This window comes from Parambassis ranga, chromosome 13 (assembly GCF_900634625.1).
Source record: "Parambassis ranga chromosome 13, fParRan2.1, whole genome shotgun sequence".
Lineage (NCBI taxonomy): Eukaryota > Metazoa > Chordata > Actinopteri > Ambassidae > Parambassis > Parambassis ranga.
Window position 1 is genome coordinate 487,423 of NC_041033.1, and position 18,919 is coordinate 506,341.

Here is an 18,919-nt window from a genome sequence, read left to right on the forward strand (position 1 = left end):
ACTGAAGGAGCTGCTCAGTGCTGTGACAGTGCTGTGCATGGGATCAGAGGTGTTCTCCATCAGGGAGGATATCTTTGCCAGCATCCTCCGATAAACCACCTCCTCCCCAGGAAAGAGCTGGCTTCCTTATCAGTCTGTTCGGTCTCTTCCTGTCTGGTAACATGGGGACATGGTGAGGTTATAAGACTATATTGTCATGGTTTGAGGTATTTTACCATGCCTGAGTTGTCTGGAAATTCTCACACCTGAAACCTGTGCTGTTAAAGTCATATCACATAACTCTTTAAAGGTTTTTATGATGAAAATGGGTGTGGCGTTTATCACGTTTTTCCTCATCATCCACTGAATCCCAGACACCAGGCATGTTGCTGTAGCCCTCAGTGTTGCTGAGTTATTACTAAAAACGTTTTTCAGTTTTTGACACTTTACATTTCACCACAAGGTGGCACTATGACAAAGCTATTGAGACTATTTAAGAACTCACATCCATAAAATATTTTGACTGTTAGCTGTAAAGCATGAACACTTTTTGAATAACTGACAAATTTACAAAAGAAATTAAAAATAAAGTTAAAAAAATCATACAGAATCAGTATTTACAGTTCTTGACTGAGTTACCTTTGTCACTTATCTAGACACACTAAAGTCTAAAAAGTCTAAAAACATACTTTCAACTAAGAAAGTATGTTTTTAGACTTTTTAGACTTTAAACTGTAGGGGGAGTCGGGACAAAAAGTAGGGTCAAAAATATAATAATACATTTTCAATTTTATTTATATAGCACTTTCTACAATCAGAATTGTCTCATGGAATTGTCTCCCTTTTAACAGGAAGAAACCTTGAACAGGACCCGACTCATAAGGAGAACCTTCCTGCTGACAGTCGGCCGGGTAGAGGAGGAGAAGAAGAGACAGGACAGAGAGGATGAAGGACAGAGAGGATGAAGGAGAGAGAGAGACAAACATGCACAAACATCATACATTACAGAGAACAAACATACATAATAATACACACTAATGATTGATTTTACTAAGATATAAATAAAATGCAGCCTCTATTGTTTTTCACTCTATTCTGCACATCGGCTATGGAAGGTCTGCAGATCAGTACATTTTTTGTCAGGTGACTTTTGTTGAGGAGTGCAATGTCTTTGTGTGTTTCCTGTGCCGTATACTGTAAGGACTTTCACCCTCTCCACAACGTACTGACCAGCTACAGGAGCCCGTTTAGCAACAGACTCCAACTCCCACAATGCACCACTGAGAGACACAGGAAGTCATTCCTGCCTGTTGCATTCAAACTATTGAACTCTCTGAACTCTGAACTATAACAGTCACTCAGACACATACACCACCGTTCAAAAGTTTGGGGTCACCAGGCCAGTTCTACAGCTTCTCTGCTCAGCATGACAGTTCAGCTGTGCTAACATCATTTCACAGGAGTTTTCTAATCATCAATGAGCCTTTTTAACATGATTAGCTAACACAATGTAGAACACAGGAGTGATGGCCTCTGTATACCTTTGTATATATTCCATTAAAATCAGCCTTTTCTAACTAGAACAGTCATTTACCACATTAACAATGCCTGGACTGTCTGTCTGATTACTTTAAAGTTATCTTCATTAAAAAAAAAAAGACATTTCCAAGTGACCCCAAACTTTTGAACGGTGGTGTACATTCATGCTGGTATATTCTTGTCATGCTCTTTACTATGTAAAGGTTTATAAAGCAGTACGTGTTCTCAGGGATTTAAATGCTATCTAGTTATTTAGGTATTTATTAGGCTATATATTTCAATTCCATGCCATCGTTGATTTTTTATTCTTTGTTGGATCTGTCTGTAACAAAAAGAGTTTCCCCTTGAGATTACCGTAATAAAGGAATTCTGATTCTGAAGATTAGTACTCAACAACAACAAGAAAACTGCACAGATTTCAAACCCACCAGCAGGCTTTGTGGTTCCAAGGCTTAATTGGATGTCTTCAGTCGTTCATTCAGTTGTCAGAGCTACATGAGTTTCGATGAGAGCATGGTGTTCTGCATGCAGGGCACTGGGAGAATGATGTGCAGATTAGAATAAAAAACTAGGGTGTGTGCGTGTTCTTTCCATGTCATCCTGAACACCATGAACAGCAACGGTGTATAGTTCAACACTCTGTGAGCCAGCTGCTCGTGTTGAATGAAAGGTGCTGTACAGCAGGCTGATGCAGTTCAAAGTGTAACATGGCTGATAAGCAGACAATATAACTAAGCAGGTGTGCACTATAGGGTGTCTGATCAGATATAAAATGGATTTTAGGGGTTTAATAATGATGATAGTTATAAGATATGCAGCAGTTAGATATACACAGCCCTGTAACAGAAGGTAAACAGCATGCCTTCCTCACAAGTCAGGCAGGATCCACTTTTCATGAAAGCTCAAAGCCGCTTCATCGAGGTTTTAGTCCTGCACTTTGGAACCACAAATAGACTCAAGCCAGAGGACCTGAGGGGGCGTCCACGTGACCGTGTAAGATATACTGTATATACCTGTACACAACCATCATGTGCGACTGACCAGCTGTCAAAACTCAGTGAGTATTTGGCTGATCTGCAGCTTCCACTGTTAATGTGTAGAGTAGAATGAAATGCTGGCATCTCTATAAGTACTTGAGTTATTTATGTTTTAATAGAAATTAATAAAAAGTCAACCTTTAGAATATGTCTTTCTTACTGTGTTACACAGACATGTTTGAGTTCTCTGTACTTCTAGTACTGAATAGGTTTCATATATGACATGCAGGGAACAAGCCCACAGCTTGTTTTAAGTTCTCTCTATGCACAATAAATGCCTGTATTTTTACATGAAGTGCTAGACTTGTATGATTAATTAGCCACCTTTCAATTAGGCTAATAAAATGACTGAATGATGATGAATGATGGGAAAAGGGGGCAGCAGTGGCTCGGTGGTATAGCAGGGAATATTAATATATATAATATATAATATAGCTCCCTAGTCACTGTTGTGTGTCCTTGGGCAAGGCACTTTACCCGCATAGCCTCCAGTGTACTCACTGGTGTATTGGTCCATTGTGGGACTAACAAAGGTTTCTTAATTTAATTTCATTTAAAGAGGTGTTTTCTCTTACTCAGTATCTGGTTTGACTGGAATTCTGTACATTGTATTCTGTGTGTTTATTATTTGTAGTTGGCAAATAATTGGGCTGAGAGCCAGATCTGACTTTCTTCAAGCTTTACATGTGTTTCTGTGCCTGAAATACAACCGCTGAAGGAAAAACATCGTATATCGCGAGATTGCAGCAGGACTGGCTTAGTATCGCGAGACTTTACCAGCTGTTTAGTCTGTGTTTTTTTAGACTGGTGCTAGTCGGTCAACACGTGGGGTTGGAGAGCCTTACTTTCCACAGGGACACGCGTGAAAAGCTCACATTAATTACTATTTTTTCACATCGTGGCAGGACCGAGGACCCTGAAATACTGTAAGTAACAAGAAGTGTGTGAAGACGGAATGGTGCATTTGTTGGAAACTGACAGCTGCTAGCCTGTAGCCTCCTGCATCATGTACACACAGCGTGACTTGGTTGAAATCCACTCGGACGAGTGCAGCACTGGTATATTGTTAAAGACCCAGTCGTTGACATTTGCACACTTCTGTGCAGGCTCTGTGTGGTTTACTGTCCGTCCGACGGAGGGCGGTCATCTCATGTCATTGAGCACTTAGCCAACATCTCCCCCAACTTAGAACCAGGCAGTTCGGATAACCCTCGTCTCTCCTGTGTAACTTAAACTGCCCCTGCTGGTTCTTTTCTGCGGCCTGTGCACAGTCTAACGACAGGCCCCGGTGTTTTATATTAAAGACGCCTTTTTGCTGCCAGCAGTTGAAAGCAGTTGGCTCACTTTCGGCCGGTCGGCTAGCAAGCTAGCGTGAAGGTCTGAGGCCCAGGACAGGAGCAGTCCGTGGTTAAAACGTCCTTTAACCTGCGGCGCTCCGACACGAGACCTGTGTGGTGCATTGGCAGTGTTTAGGTCCGTGTGCTGCATTGCCTTCATATCGTAACCTGATGCAATGACATAATGAGAAATAAAGTGGGTTTAAACACGAGGCTGTAATGATGTAACCAGCCTATGGTCATGCTCCAGAAATAATAATGCAGCAGGGGCAACGTGCGACCAGCTGCTGGACGTTTGGTTTGGTGCCTGTTCGCAGACCGTGTAGGATGTTGAGGACCGGGCCGGTCTAAGTTCACACTGCCCTGCACCGCGGCCTCCAGACAGCCACGCTTCATCCCAGCAGCGTTAGGTCACAGCCACCTCTGCTGCCGGGTTTCGGCTCAGGCCACGTTACGCCGGAGTCTGTTTTTGTATCTGTCATTTAACATTTCCTATCTTTCTAATCGATGTGGGGGATTTAGTCCCTAATGTTTGTTTTCTGGTGAATATTCCGTCCTTTCTGATAAATTCGGCGTTCTCCTGAGTGACCTAGACACAGATATTAAGTTTAATTCACTGTAACCTGCTCTAACCTATCCCCTAGTTCTGTTATTTGTATTGTGGTTAATTCGCTGCAGTGTGTATTGAGGTATGATTGTGATTTGAGAGGATAAATACTCTCGTTACATTTGGATACACAAGCTCTCCTACTGCAAGTCAGCATGAAGCGTCTGAACGTCCACGCTGTGGCCTTCACGGTCGCTAGCTTGTCCGTTACTTTAACCGGTTTTCGCGGCGATTGGAAGAACTGGGTGACGCGACGCCTTCTTTCTTGCTAGCACTGAGCTATACAAGCTACACACGGCACGGGGCAGCAGTGGGATTAGTCTGTGACCAGCTGTAGTTATTATTAGCATTTAGCTAGCTGAAACTGTGGGGTTATCTAAGTCGTCGCAGAAAGTTGACATCATGACCCTCGTTTCCAGTAGAATACTCGGTGAGTCAAGGTGTCACCAGGTTGTACCTGGCAAAAAATAAGTTTGTTTCGACTGCATGTCTTCGCTAAATAAGTGATTAGTCAGCGGCGGTAGCCGCCGTGAGCATACATTAAAGCGTGAATGTTTGCTAGTAGCGTAAGCTAACGACGCTCCGTGGTCATTGGTCAGACTGGAGTCGGAGCGGCCGCAGACTCGGTCACTGTGGCTCCATACGTTTTAATAAAGGCAACAGTTTACACACAAGGGTGTCACGATGGAGTTACTGTTTAGGTTCGTACGTTTGCTCACTCGTTAATCTAATATTGATAATATCGTTTAGAAAATACATGCCTTGTATTATTTCACACAAGTACAGAGTTGGTCGCTTGTCAAAACTGCACTTCAGCGTGCTCTCTACCCGACGTGCACACCGCTTGTGTTGCCTGTGCTCAGCACATTGTCAGGCTTGTAACATGTAAATAGAGCCTGACCACTCCCTCATCTGAAACACCAAGGTCACTAACCCAGTCCTGACGTAAAGGTCAAGAAAAGCACGAACGACAAGCTGTCTGCCCTGAGCAGACTGTCTCCTGATTAGTTTGATTTCGTGTAACTTGTACTGTAACCTTGGCCAAGGTGAAAAGATTGTGGGTCACATTTTTATTGGCTGATCAGCTCCTTCTGTGCCCAGGAGATCAGTTGGTTTCATTGGATGTTTATAGCTCATAATATTATTTCTTTATGTAGCCCAAATATGCTGTAGTAGCTGTAGATTTCCTTCTAAACACTTTCCAAAAATGTGTAGGATTATTTTCTGGCCTTTACATTTATTTGTGAAATGTGTTTAATGACGTGTGATGTTGGGAGATGTCAAGTTTGTGTCATCTTAGTTGAAAGCAGCTAATTGTTGGTTTGTTCCTCTAACAGGTGAATATACACGGTTTCTTTCTATTGTTAAAATATATCTCAGAGGGCTGCTCCAGGCCTGCAGAGGGCCAGCAGCTGGTTACATAGAGCAGGAGACAGTGCCAGCAGCGAGAGAGGTCAAAAGTCCACCCTGGTTCTTCCTCTCTGACACACTCTAGTAAGGGCTGTGTCTGCTACGTCAAGGTAGGATGTGGCTAAGTCACATACACTGCATGTGATGCATTCCTCCAGGTGGAGGCAGGCTTGCCTAGGCCATTTAAGGAAAGGCATGTGCACATAGCCTTTTTTTAACATGGACAAGGAGTTGCCTCCTTTGAGCTGGCCATGTGGACTATGCAGGGGGTTGTTCTGTCTGCGCCTGCAGTTGGGACTGCTTAGTTCCTAAGCACACACATAGGGGTTCATAGGGTTTTGTACTGTATGCACACTGTATGGTCAGAGTTTTAGGTTGTTAATTGTTATGTGCTAGTTTATTTCCCCCCAAAGTATTACAAAATTGGTTGTAATGTTACTCATAAAATGTACTAAAAAGTCTGTTGTCTATTTAGTATGCCAGTATTGTTCAATTTTCTTTGGTCAGATCGTGATGCCAAAACATGCATCTTTCATACTGTAGAATTAGCTTATTAGGATGGATAAATACATATGTCGAATTGAAGAAATGTTTTTTGCCCTTCATCACATGACCAGTGCGGCGCTATCATAAGTAAACAGCAACTCATCTATCAGTTTCTTTGGTAAAGAGCGGTTGTAAATGTTACAGTAAGGCACAGATCAAGAGGAAAAATTATTATCCTGAATGAGGTTTAAGAATGAGGGTAATCACAAAGCATGTGTTGACTGCTACATGATGAGTGAAGCTTGTAAAGAGGCCCTGCTGCTTTTGCTTGGATAGCAATGCCTTTGACATGCCCTGATTGTTTGGTCTTCTTAAACACAGCGGTCTGGGCTGCACAAACTGCCCACAGGTTTGACCTTTTACTTAAGTAAATGAATGACTATATCCATTCCTGCATCATGTCTGTTTCAAACATGACGGCCTACTGCTAAAATAGCAATTAGACGTAGCTAAAATCTCAAAATTTCATTCAACAAAAAGTTGATAAATATTTAATATGTGCGTTACAGACACTTGTTTGGTAGAATAAAGTTTAATCTTTTAAACTTGTATGTTCTTGTAACTTTCAGGTGTAGCTGCTAGTGCCCTGAGGAAATGCCACTGAGGTTTCGTTCTGTTGTGCCCTACACACTGCCTGGAGCCCTTGCACTGATTGGTTTGTGGTGGTACATCTCGCGGAAGAAAGAGCGACCCATCAGCCATGACAGCCCTGAGGAGGCTTCAACTGCGGTTGGCCTTAGAACATCTCCAGCAGAGGGTAGCAACGGTTTGGTGGAGAAAGGCACTGTATCCCCCACAAATGATGGAGAAAGTCCCACCCACAGATCTGCAAAGGACCAGACACAACAGATCCATGTTCAGGACAATAAAATAGCACCTTCATTGGAACTAAGTTCTGAAGAAGCTGCCCCGCACCTGGGCAGAATAACACCAGTAGGAGTGCATAAACCCTCAGACTCAACTCTATCTTCATTTGGTAAAGAAGACTGCCTACAGATATTATTGAAGGATCCACATGGAAGCCTGTCTCCTGCCTTGGTAAAAGCACCGGAGGAGCACCAAGTAAAAGATCCGGCATCAGCTCTAGAAGTTGCAGTAGAGGATGACATCTTATCCTACCAGGCTACCAAACTCACCAGCTCTTCCCCGACCACAGCACATCTCTCTGACGCAGAGAGGCCAGAACCAGAGGGGGAAGTTGCAAAGCACCACAGCATTATTAATATACAAGATGACACGGTTGTTTGTGCACTCACCCCAGCTAAAGTACAGACAGCGATTGTATCAGAGGCCAACTCCCTAGACACACCGTCATCAATGCAGGATTTACACCAACACATTCTGACTAGCACACCTAATGACCCGGCTGTGACCCCCTCAGCTCTGTCCACAGTCCAAGATTGTACCACCACAGCAGTGACAACAGTAGATGTCCAGGTACACGGTGCCATTGGAGAGGAGCAGGATCTGGAGCTTTTGGCAGCTGGACTCATATCTGAGGTTATCTCGGCCGCCACCCAGGAAGTCCTTGGTGTCACCAGCTATCAGGTCATAGACAACAGCCATCCCAGCTGCAGTGACAGCACAGCATTTGCAAACAGCAGGCTATGCTCACAACAGGAACTAATCACATCGCAGCACCTCTGCCACCTGACAAGCCACACTTATGAAGGTGAGTGTAGAGAAGAATCAGAGAAAGAAGACCAAGGTATGCCTAATGGATGTGCCTCTGTTCCAAGATGGGAACGTGTTGGGGATTGTCACAAGGTTCATCAGACAAAAAGTGAACAAAGTGGCCACTGTACAACACCTCCACACCAAGTGGCACAGTGTACTGTGAAAGGTGACGAAGCAGCCAGACTGGCTGAGGACTCTGCCTGCAGCACATGCCACTCTGAAGATGGCATCAGTAGTGATGACCTCCATAATAGCCTGCTGGACAACCAGACTGATGTGATGCAGGTGACAGACTTGTCTACAACAGAAGCTACACAGCATCAGTCAATGGCCGAAACCAACGAGGCAACGGTTTTGGCCTTACCTGAAGATGACTCAATGGAAACTGTGTGTGATATAAAGAAGCTCAATGGGATGGGCTTGAGAAACGAGGCTCATGTGACTTGTGAGGTGGAGACAGACCAGTCTGGAGGTGAGAACTTCATTCGTTTATTAACAGTGTTACTCCAAAAATGTATTTTTACGGCTATTACTGTTATGAATGATTAATTGAACCACATAAGATGAGACAACAATCTTGATAGCAGGGTCTTTTTTAAATCGCTACTGTACACTTTGTGTACATTCCCCAAATTTTACTTGCTAGTGATTATGGGACATTAGAGCAATGGGTAAGTGCCGTACCCATAGCATATAGAATGCCCAAATGGAGGCAGTTTTATCCAGCATTATTTTAACTGAGCTCTGTGCTTAATCCTTCAGCCCCATGAGCCATGCATGGGTCACATAAAATTACATTACTTGAAAGTATTACTATAGAAATTATGTTATGTAAATCAGTCATGATTTAATACTAGAGATATTTGCATTAGCGTTCAACTGACATGGAAGGTGTTATCTTTATTTGCATTTTGTGTTTGACTGATATCATTAGTCAGCTTCAGACAGAACTATATTACAGCTATTTATCATTTTCAATCTGGGAAACGGCAGAAATCTACTTTATCTCACTTCACACATAAACAATACGAAGTAACAGTTTGAAGTCAGTCTGAAAATTGCTGTGATTGCAACTGTAGGTAGTGTGATACAAAACATTGTAACAACTTGTTTCAGAGGGTGTTTCAGACATATCGATGCCAAATTATCTGCTAAAATACTAACCAACCAATGATGCTGTACAGTATGAATAACTTTGGCTGACATAGTCCAGTGAGTCCAAGAGACATGGGTTTTTGAACATTAAGCAGTATAGACACTGGTTCGCCAGTGAAAGAGTCTCCTATCACTATTGCAAAGTTTCAGTTGAAGCACTTTGAAGCGGCAGGAAAGTCTGACAGGGCTGCTTGTCACTTGGAGAGTGACAGTGCATGAGGCTATGTTGATGTGCAGGAGTTTAGAGGTGTATGGAATGAATTTATTTTGATGAATTTTGATGCTAGTATGGTATTTGTGTGGTGCCAGTGGAGCTACTGAAGGACCAGTGTGATGTGATCAACACAGGCAGTTCAGATAATGATGCAGGCGACAGAGTTTTTAAGACTCATTGTAGCTTATGGATGGAGTTGAGGTAGACTAGAGGAAAGGAAGTTGCAGAAATCAGTGATCCCACATTGGTTACTGCAACTCATGATGATATCTGTAAGGGATGGATTCTTTTCTGATATACTCATAATGACTACTAGAAACTGATACAACTGCGTGTTGCTGTAACTGCTGTTAAGGTGGTGACTGTGTATCCTGTGTGTCCAGGTTCTGATGTGAACAGCATGGACTCAGTGGACAGTGGCTGCACTATGGGTGTTGGAGAGAGCCAGAGCAACCACACTGCCTCCTCAAGCTCTGAGCTCATAATATGGGAGATTGAAGTACCAAAGGTAAGTAGGTCCCCTTTATGTCACAGGTCATTTCACAGCCTTTATGACCAGTGTCATCAGAGGGGTTTGTCCTTTTTGCATCCTAAAAAAAGTATGAGCATGTGCTCTCAACAAGGTGATATTTGAGGTCATAAAACGACAGGTAATTAAATTTAAAGTTAAGCAAACAATTAGTTCAATTCTAATTATAATCAAATATGTGTAAGTTTGAGTGGTTCAGTGCTTTCAGTATGAATCCTGATTCTGATGACACCTAGTGGTAGTTCACAGGAACTGGCATTTAAATCAGGTAAACGTTTCTTTACTGTTGTAGTATTACACACACCAGTTAATAATTTAGAGTACAGTGTGGCCAACAGGTCCAACTCCAAGAGCTGAGAGTAAAAAATTAGCACCTTGACAATATTGTCCAATTTACTTTTAAGTACAACGCTTTCAGTCTGAAGGTGATATAATCATCAGCTAGCAATGGATAGTGAGCAAATACAGATGGGATGTTGAGGAGCCTTGTTGTAGCATGTTGTGTTTATGGTTAACAGCTCTACAAATGAAGCTGTACCTGAAGCTTCTGGATGCTAGAGATCTATGAGGCGTTTATGTCTCTTCTATTTGGAAAAGAACTGGGTTAACGATCTGGCCTGTTCATTCATCAACATTTACCTTTATCTTCTTGTACCAGCATCTTGTGGGACGTCTGATTGGGAAGCAGGGGAGGTATGTGAGTTTCCTGAAGCAGGCCTCTGGTGCAAAAATCTATATCTCCACCCTGCCTTATACACAGGAGTTCCAGATCTGTCACATAGAGGGTAGGACAAATGTAAACAGGAACAAGCCACCATAAACTCCATAATCATAGCAGATTTGATTGAAGTAACGGTAAAACGTTTTGACCCTTCTTAAGGTACACAGCATCAGGTTGATAAAGCCCTGTCACTCATTGGAAAGAAGTTCAAAGATCTGGACCTGACCAATCTATATGCACCACCACCACCACCCCTTACATTGCCCTCTCTTCCCATGACATCATGGGTAAGTATGAGCCCAGTTAGCTGTACAGATGTACACTGTTTATGACTAGGATGTCAAAATCAAAATATAAATATTTGTGTATGAATGATCTGTGGAAAGAATTATTTTAAAGTGTTATAGAAATGTTTAAGTGTTGTTTTGTGCTGTTTGTCTTAGCTCCTGCTCCCCAGTGGAGTGACAGTTGAAGTGATAGTGGTTAACATCGTGTCAGCGGGCCACGTCTTTGTCCAGCAGCACACCCACCCGACCTACCATGCTCTGCGAAGCCTTGACCAACAGATGTTCCTGTGCTACTCCCAGCCGGGCACTCCTGCCCTGCCCTCACCTGCTGAAGGTAAAATGTCACACAGCAAACCCTTTGATGGAATGAATCAAATCTTAGGTCACAGTTAGGCAGCTTAAGTGAGAACATATAAGACGGACTGTATTTAGCTTGATTTCCTTACATCTGTAGCTTCATCGTGTACTAGTGGAGAGTTTGTTGGTGTGAAGGTCCAACAGTCACAGTTTTGACAATAACTACCAGACTACAAGTGATACAAGGACAGTTACATTTGTACTGCCACTGTGTGCTGTAATATTTTTATTTTTTTAGATGATTTTTGGACAACAGTGTTCTCATGTGTCATACAGCTAGAATAGGATCTTACAGTCTCTCTGTCTGTTGTGTGTTGTCCAGTTGGTGTTATCTGTGCAGCTCCAGCAGGGGAAGGAGCGTGGTGGAGAGCTCAGGTCATCACATTCTATAAAGAAACAAATGAAGTGGAGATAAGATATGTCGATTATGGCGGATATGACAGAGTTAAAATTGACTTGCTTCGGCAAATTAGGTAAGTGTCAGCTTTCTTTGTCGATCATCTCTTCTTAATGAAGCTCCTGCTTAGATAGTCAAAAGTAGCTTTGTTCCTTTTTAATGGACAGCTAAAATTACATGTTATTATTTTACCACTTTTGCACAGGGTTTGGTGGTTGCTTGAGTTTGGTTTGTCCCATTTGGGTTTATTATGCTATATCTCTTGAGTCAAAAGTGCCAGATTAGGACGTTCGAAATCAGCTGTAATTTAATCCTTGAATAAAGAATATTTCATTTCTTTTGATTTTAAAGTGTGATCTTTGCAACATTTCTCCTAATGTTTTCTCTTGTATTGTGAACATTTAACCAGTTTAACATTTTCTCTGTAAAGTCACTTTATGCTTCACGTTATGTGCTGGAGGTTGAACCATGGGTTGTTTGCACTGTGCAAACTGTTAGCACACATGCAGTGACACTGACTGTAATAAATGCTCTCTGTATTTTCCAGGTCTGATTTTGTAACACTACCATTTCAAGGAGCTGAAGTATTGCTTGACAACATTGCGCCACTTCCAGGTACAACAATTTTATATAAATATTGTTTGAAGTGTACCCTTTCATATCTCTTTGGATATGGTTGTGACAGGAAGACAACCACACACATTAAAGAACAAGAACAGGCACCTGCTGAAGCCTTGTGCTGCAAATGGATGGTACCATCATGGTGTGCATCCATGTTGGCATTTATACAATTAAGACTAGGTAGAAACCCCATACCAAAGCACGTTTTCTCATTAAAATCCAGTCTTAAGAGCAGAATGCCTTGCTGCAATAGAAGTCGTTGAAGTGCATTTGTGTATCCCTGCTGCTGCTGCTAAAGATGGTGCAGATGCTGATGGTGGGTCCTTTTTGCCTGTCAAGGCGTGACAAACTTTCATGCCATAAGATCTTCAATATTAGAATGTGTTTGACTAGAAATAACATTTCTAGTCAGGCTGTCTCATTGAGTATTAGCCTATTCAGCAGCAGAAACATGAGCACTATGCAAAAACACCAACTGAACATTCAGCTATCAGGATCAAATGACAGATCTTCACCTCAGACAGGTGAGCTGTCACACATACAGTGTAACGGCTGCAGTTAAGACATGTAATATACACTGCCTTCATATGATCAGAATCACAGCTGTCACCGTGTTCTTATTTTATTGTTAGTAAAGATGTGTTTACTGTAAAGTAGCTTTCTGTCCTGTTAAGAATTTTATTCTGGAGAGTTCTTTGCTAAAGCAGCAAGGCAATGGCAAAGTACATTTGTATGTATCTTCAATAGTGTGTATTCATTTGCATAAAGAGACAAGATGGAGTACACAGACACAAGTTCTTAAATTCTAAAATGTCGATGAAGATTCTCAGTCATCCAGGTCATAATACGTAGAGAAGATTGAAGCAAGGCGTCTGGACTTGTAGAGTTTTCTTGAAGACGTTTCTCTGCTCATCCAAGCAGCTTCATCAGTTCTGTTTGGTGGGGATGATGTCTGAGGCCACCACCTCTGTTAAGGGAAGGTTTTTCCAGCTTAACATAGATGCTTCCTTGACTCCTCTTTCATACCACCTTTCCTCCCTGTCTAAAATGTGAACGTTGTTGTCCTCAAAGGAGTGTCCTTTGTCTTTGAGGTGGAGGTGAACAGCTGAGTCTTGTCCTGAGGAGGTGGCTCTCCTGTGCTGAGCCATTCTTCTGTGGAGTGGTTGTTTAGTTTCTCCAATGTACAGATCAGAGCATTCTTCACTGCACTGGACTGCATATATCACATTGCTGTGTTTCTCCCTGGGAATCTTATCCTTCGGGTGAACCAGTCTCTGTCTCAGTGTTGTCATAGGTTTGAAATGGACCGGGATGTCATGGTTGTTGAAGATCCTGCAGAGTTTCTCTGATACTCCTGACACATATGGAATGGAGATGTTCTTTCTCCGCCTGGTGTTGTCCTTCTTCTTGTTGTTGGGGGGTCTTGTTTTTGTGGCTTTGATGAGTGCCCACTTCGGGTAGCCACAGGTTTGCAGGGCCTTCCTGATGTGGTGTTGCTCCTTCTTCTTCCCCTCTGAGCTGGTGGGTACAGTTTGTGCTCTGTGCTGCAGGGTCCTGATGACTCCCAGTTTGTGTTCCAGTGGGTGGTGTGAATCAAACAACAAGTACTGGTCCGTGTGTGTGGGTTTCCTGTACACTTCCACGTTGAGGCTCCTGTCCTCCTCAATGTGTACTGTGCAGTCCAAGAAGTCCAGATTGTTGTCCCTGGTGTCCTCCTGAGTGAACTTGATGTTGTTGTCCACTGCGTTGATGTGTTCTGTGAACCGCTCTATCCTAAAAAGCACTCGGAGATAAATATAGGCCTGTGTGTACTACACTTCTGAAGCTGCATAGCATATGGTAGAGGGGAAGCATCATGGCTGATGGCTTGTGTTCCAGTTGACCACCCCTTTAGGGCTGTAGCCCTCAGGTACCCTTGTCTAACTCTTCTGAATGTGTATAGACTGTGCAAAAACAGTAAGAAAGCCTTAGAAGTATTCAGTTTAATTAATTATATGTGTTGTTCCAGTTGTGACTTTCATTATTAAACATTAATTTGACATTGTCAGGGGCACTGAATAATATTTGCGGCTGTTCTGACATGTTTAAAATACCTTTCATCAGGAGAGGATCGGTTTTCAGCTGAGGCCACATCAGCGCTGGAGGAGATGACCAGAGGAGTGGCACTGCTAGCACAGGTGAGCCTACCTCTCTCATTGAACCTCTCCACATGGGCAAGGTCATCTGTAACTAACTGGTCATTGTATTTTTCTTCTGTAAAGGTCTCAAACTATGACAACAATACAGGCCTCCCACTGGTCCGACTGTGGAACATGGTTGGAGATGAGGTATGATGGTTTCACACCCCTGTTTTGCCAATGACTTTGACAGCAGTATGTATTTGTAGTTTAAATAGTATGTGCTTGTATAGTGCAGGGGTAGTTGCGGAACCAGCAGTCAGTGGTGCTGAGACGGAGTACAGGAGGGCAAAGTGTGGTTTTTGTCACTGTGCAAAGTTTTGGAAGCTGACAGTTGTGAGGTGGGGGTCTGCTGGAGAGAACCGTCAGTACTTAGTTAGGTGGGGGAAAAGAGGTCATAGTTATGAATGAAACTTACAACCTTAGGAATAGTAGCACAAGAGATCAGCGTGAGGTGGTCTGTGGTGCTGTGGTAGAACTTCCACACAATATAAGGGAACAGATTCTTGATGGGCTTGTGAGCCTTATTTACCCAGAACTGAAGTATTGCCACCTTAGGAGATAAAGCACCTACTGTGTAAGAAAGTTTTATTGATGCCTGAGAGAAAATTTAAAATGATCAATGACGGAATGGAACTATTGGGCCACAGTTCTCTGCACTGTGCTTGCGGTCACACCTCATGAATACTGTCTTTCCTCAGTGTGGTGCAGAGATGAAACCCTGTGTTTAACATTTGTCTATCTTCTCGTAGGTGATTTCAGTGAATCGTACACTGGCAGAAAGAGGCCTGGGTGTTTGGGTGGAGGGATTTTGAAGCCACTCACCCTGTCGTAAGCAGTCTGGGACCTGGGTCATCCTGGCTGTCCCAACATTGCCAGACAAATCACTGGATCTAAGATGATTGTTTTTCCTTTCTTTTTTGTTTCAGTTTTGCTGTCCCTTCCCCATTCCTTTGAAAAGAAATTGTTTGCAGGCATAATTTATGAGACACACAGCACTGCTTCAGAATTAGACAAGCTTCCCCCGTTTTTTTTTTACATAAAAAAGAACAAAACAAGGAAAGAAGGAGTACTAGTCATTTTTAAAAAAGAAAATCTATATTGTTACTAAATAAAGTTTGAGAGTTTTTTTTCGTCCCCCACCCTACATTCATTTTTGCTTTGGCCTTTGTGAGTTGACGGGGAGGGCCAGACACCTCCATACTGTTGGGTTTCAGTGGCCTGTAGGTCAGTCCATTTCAAAGATAACCGTCTGGCCAGAATGTGGGCACAGGAAGGCGGTGGTCCCTGGTGGAGTACTGAGCACCCAGCCCCCTAATCACACATGGACTTCTTTAACAAGGACAGAGGAGTTGGCTGGCTGCCCTCTCACTGCATCACAGAGGAGCCATGAATTACAGCAGCTGGACAGTTTTTTTTAATTGGAACTCTGATAGTTGGGCAAGATCCCTTAACTTTACTGAGGAGGCAGATCAATGCAATGTAATTCTCAATATTCACTTTTTAAAGAGTCACTCAGATTTTGTTAACACTTCCAGCTTTTAGCCCAAAAAGCAGATGCACACAGAAGTATCTGCTGCTCCCAGGTCAAATGAAACAAAATACTTCTGGACTCTGGGGAAAATGATTTCATCTACAACAAACTGTCAAAACACTAGATATGAAAACTTCTTCACCTGAAGGGAATGAGAGCTGCTACACGTCTGGGTTGACTCCTGATGTACCATTGCTCTGTTTGACAATATGTCTTGTTAGTCAGATGATTGTGTGTGATGCATGTCCTCTTGTGTACTCGTTATTCCAAAAATGTCTATTTTTCTAATTTGGATGTATCTAACTTAGAATTTAGATGAATCCAACTGTGATAGATTTAATCAGCAGTGCTCTGCAAAGACTCGAAGTAATAGACACTACACCAGAACCAGTGTGCGGTGCTCTGCAGCCCTAATGTTAGCCGTCATAGTTTGCATTACAACCCAAAAGGAGTGCCTCCACTCTTCAGTCTTCACTGTGTGTCTCTGTTAAAGTGCACTGTGACAGAGTGGGGCTTTGCTCTTCATGTTTGGATGCTGTTAAAGATGAATGGACACAGTCTGGACTCGTCACCAATTCAAAGATTGCTTTATGTTTATTTTAATCTGTCCATGAACCCAAGATATTGATAGGATGCTAATCAGGAGCCTTTATACTGTTAGCTCTGGGTGAACTATCTCGCTATGAGCATGCATTTACAACAGTATTGTCAATGAGTGGATGAGATAATTGAAGTAGCAGGAGAAAGTTTGCTGTTTTTACAACAGAAGATGAAATGGTAGAAACTTGTAGTTGAATATTTCAAGTTAAACTGCACCATGTTGTGTAGATTACATATATTTGCTCATTCAGATGCAAGATAAAATTAGAACTTACAAAGTAAAAGCTGAACTACAGCCAAAGAAAGTGAAAGACAGGTCAGGATTGGGATGATTGAATTTGGGCTTTGACCACCTGATGGTTCATCGTGTCTGGATCACACAGTCGATTAAACTGACAAACAGATTTCAGACCATATCAGTTCACTGTGGAAAACACAGGAGGAAACTGAGGGACTTGAGGCCTTAAAGAGAAGAAATTACTTTAACCAACTTTAAAATAGTTGATTTTTCAGTAATGAACTGGTTCTGCCTCTTAACTATCCTTCATCTACTGCACCACATCTGGGGGGATCCATGGTTCACATACTGATTGTTGTTGAAGTCGGATCTGTGTTTGCACTTATGGCATTGTTAGATTCAGCCCTTAAGGCTGACGTGAAGCTGTAAGGGACTGATATCCCACTGACTGTAACTCTAAATGAATTGACCATGTACTTTTTTAATGAGTCTTTCTATGGAAATGAAATCACTGTTACTCTAGCAATAAGGCAGCTTAACTTGGAAAAACTGAAGGACAGAAGGAGGAAGGGGGGTTTTGAGTGTAACATTTGACGCAACTAAGAACAGGGAAAGCTAATTTAACATTTCAGAAAATCCTCAATAACACGCAATGTTAATTTATCTCAGGAATGGTTGATTAGGTGGGTGATTAGTAAATCAACGAGCCTGAAGGCAGCTGATGGAGAAAAATGAAATGGCTACATTAAAAAAAAATGTGTTTCCAAAGAGATATTGGGACAAAATAATCTATTAGTTGTGTCTGTGTCCTTTAAGAAAGTATCCACATGTTGGTGCTGGAATTGGAGCAGTAGCCATATTGTCTGTTGTTGGCTTGTGTGCACCCTTTCTGTCTGCTCCTGTCTTTACCTTTAAAGCCCAGATGAAAAATGCCATGCTGGTATATTTCCCCCTCTCTAACAAGGACCTCTACTGCCCAGAAACCTTCACCACACCTTAAACCACACCTTATTAACCTAGAGTTTGTTCATTTCTCTGTAAATAAGATATTTGACTGTACTTTTCTATAACACTGGAGAGAAAGAGATATAAAGGGAATATTATTATTATTTTGTTTCTGTTTGGTTTGTTTCAGATTGTCCTGCCTCTCCTCTGTTATTCACTCAATGTTCTGGAGATATGGGACTGAGTGTTAAGTGTTTGCATAGTTAGACAAGTCATCATTTGATTATTTAAATGGGTGTTAAGCTATTGTGCCCAAAAGCATTTAACATGTACAGATCAGTTTTGCTAGGCTCATCTTAAGTTTGATTTGTTGATTGTACAGATCTATTAGGGACAAAATAAACGTCATTGAAAGTGTTCCTAGTACTTTCTTCATTGGTGGAAGGAATGACTGATTTCATACTCATGTTGTTGGTCAAATTAAAATTCTGCACATTGGTTCAAAAGTCAAAGGCCATTAATACAAGATGTTTCATTGCAGAATATCTCGATTACAGTGCAAACCAGAGGGCGTGACTTTTCTCTGAGGATTGGCGTGCACTGACCAATCAGTTTAAATATTGTTTTTAATCGGTAATAAATTGGGTTTGCAGACAAAATGTCACGGTTAGCTGTCAAAGGTGTGTTGTTGACATTGGTGATCATCTCAGACTGCTTTACATAAATTGCAGCTGTTGAAGAAGATGAAGTATTTATGTCAGAAAACACAAGACTGTGCCCACGACACTCAAAGCTATCGATGTGGATGGTACTCCAGTCCTTCTCCATGACATGACCCATATGTGCACATCTCTCTGCAGATCAGCAAACAGTTTAAGATGAGCGAGAAATAGCATCTGTGGATCATGAAGCAACACATTAAACATCGATCTGTGACTGAAACACATGACCTCACGTCTTCCTCTTTGTAGACTATGAAACCTCTGGGAAAACACCACAGACCTCTGATGTT

The 18,919-nt window shown here is 42.2% G+C and overlaps 1 protein-coding gene across 4 annotated transcripts; it reads left to right on the forward strand.

Annotated features, from left to right (window-relative positions):
• The first annotated feature begins 3,353 nt into the window (after positions 1–3,353).
• akap1b (A kinase (PRKA) anchor protein 1b) lies at positions 3,354–18,324 on the forward strand. Of its 4 annotated transcripts, none has more exons than XM_028419691.1 (12): positions 3,360–3,481; positions 5,837–6,019; positions 7,025–8,604; positions 9,885–10,009; positions 10,689–10,815; positions 10,911–11,038; positions 11,195–11,372; positions 11,718–11,868; positions 12,340–12,407; positions 14,517–14,590; positions 14,675–14,740; positions 15,343–18,324. In XM_028419691.1, exons 3-12 carry the CDS (start codon positions 7,050–7,052, stop codon positions 15,403–15,405), a joined length of 2,535 nt encoding a protein of 844 aa, XP_028275492.1. In that variant the 5' UTR covers positions 3,360–3,481; positions 5,837–6,019; positions 7,025–7,049; the 3' UTR covers positions 15,406–18,324. The 4 variants fall into 4 exon arrangements, with proteins under 4 accessions (XP_028275491.1, XP_028275492.1, XP_028275493.1 ...); XM_028419692.1 differs by lacking the exon at positions 3,360–3,481 and adding an exon at positions 4,679–4,929; XM_028419690.1 differs by lacking the exon at positions 5,837–6,019 and having other exon boundaries at positions 3,354–3,481.
• Positions 18,325–18,919: the final 595 nt, after the last annotated feature.

Coding starts and splice junctions, on each gene's coding strand:
- akap1b (XM_028419690.1), top strand. CDS start 7,050: ATGCCACTGAGGTTTCGTTCTGTTGTGCCCTACACACTGCCTGGAGCC. Junction 11,869..12,339: donor GACTTGCTTCGGCAAATTAG/GTAAGTGTCAGC, acceptor TGTATTTTCCAG/GTCTGATTTTGTAACACTAC. Junction 14,591..14,674: donor GAGTGGCACTGCTAGCACAG/GTGAGCCTACCT, acceptor TCTTCTGTAAAG/GTCTCAAACTATGACAACAA.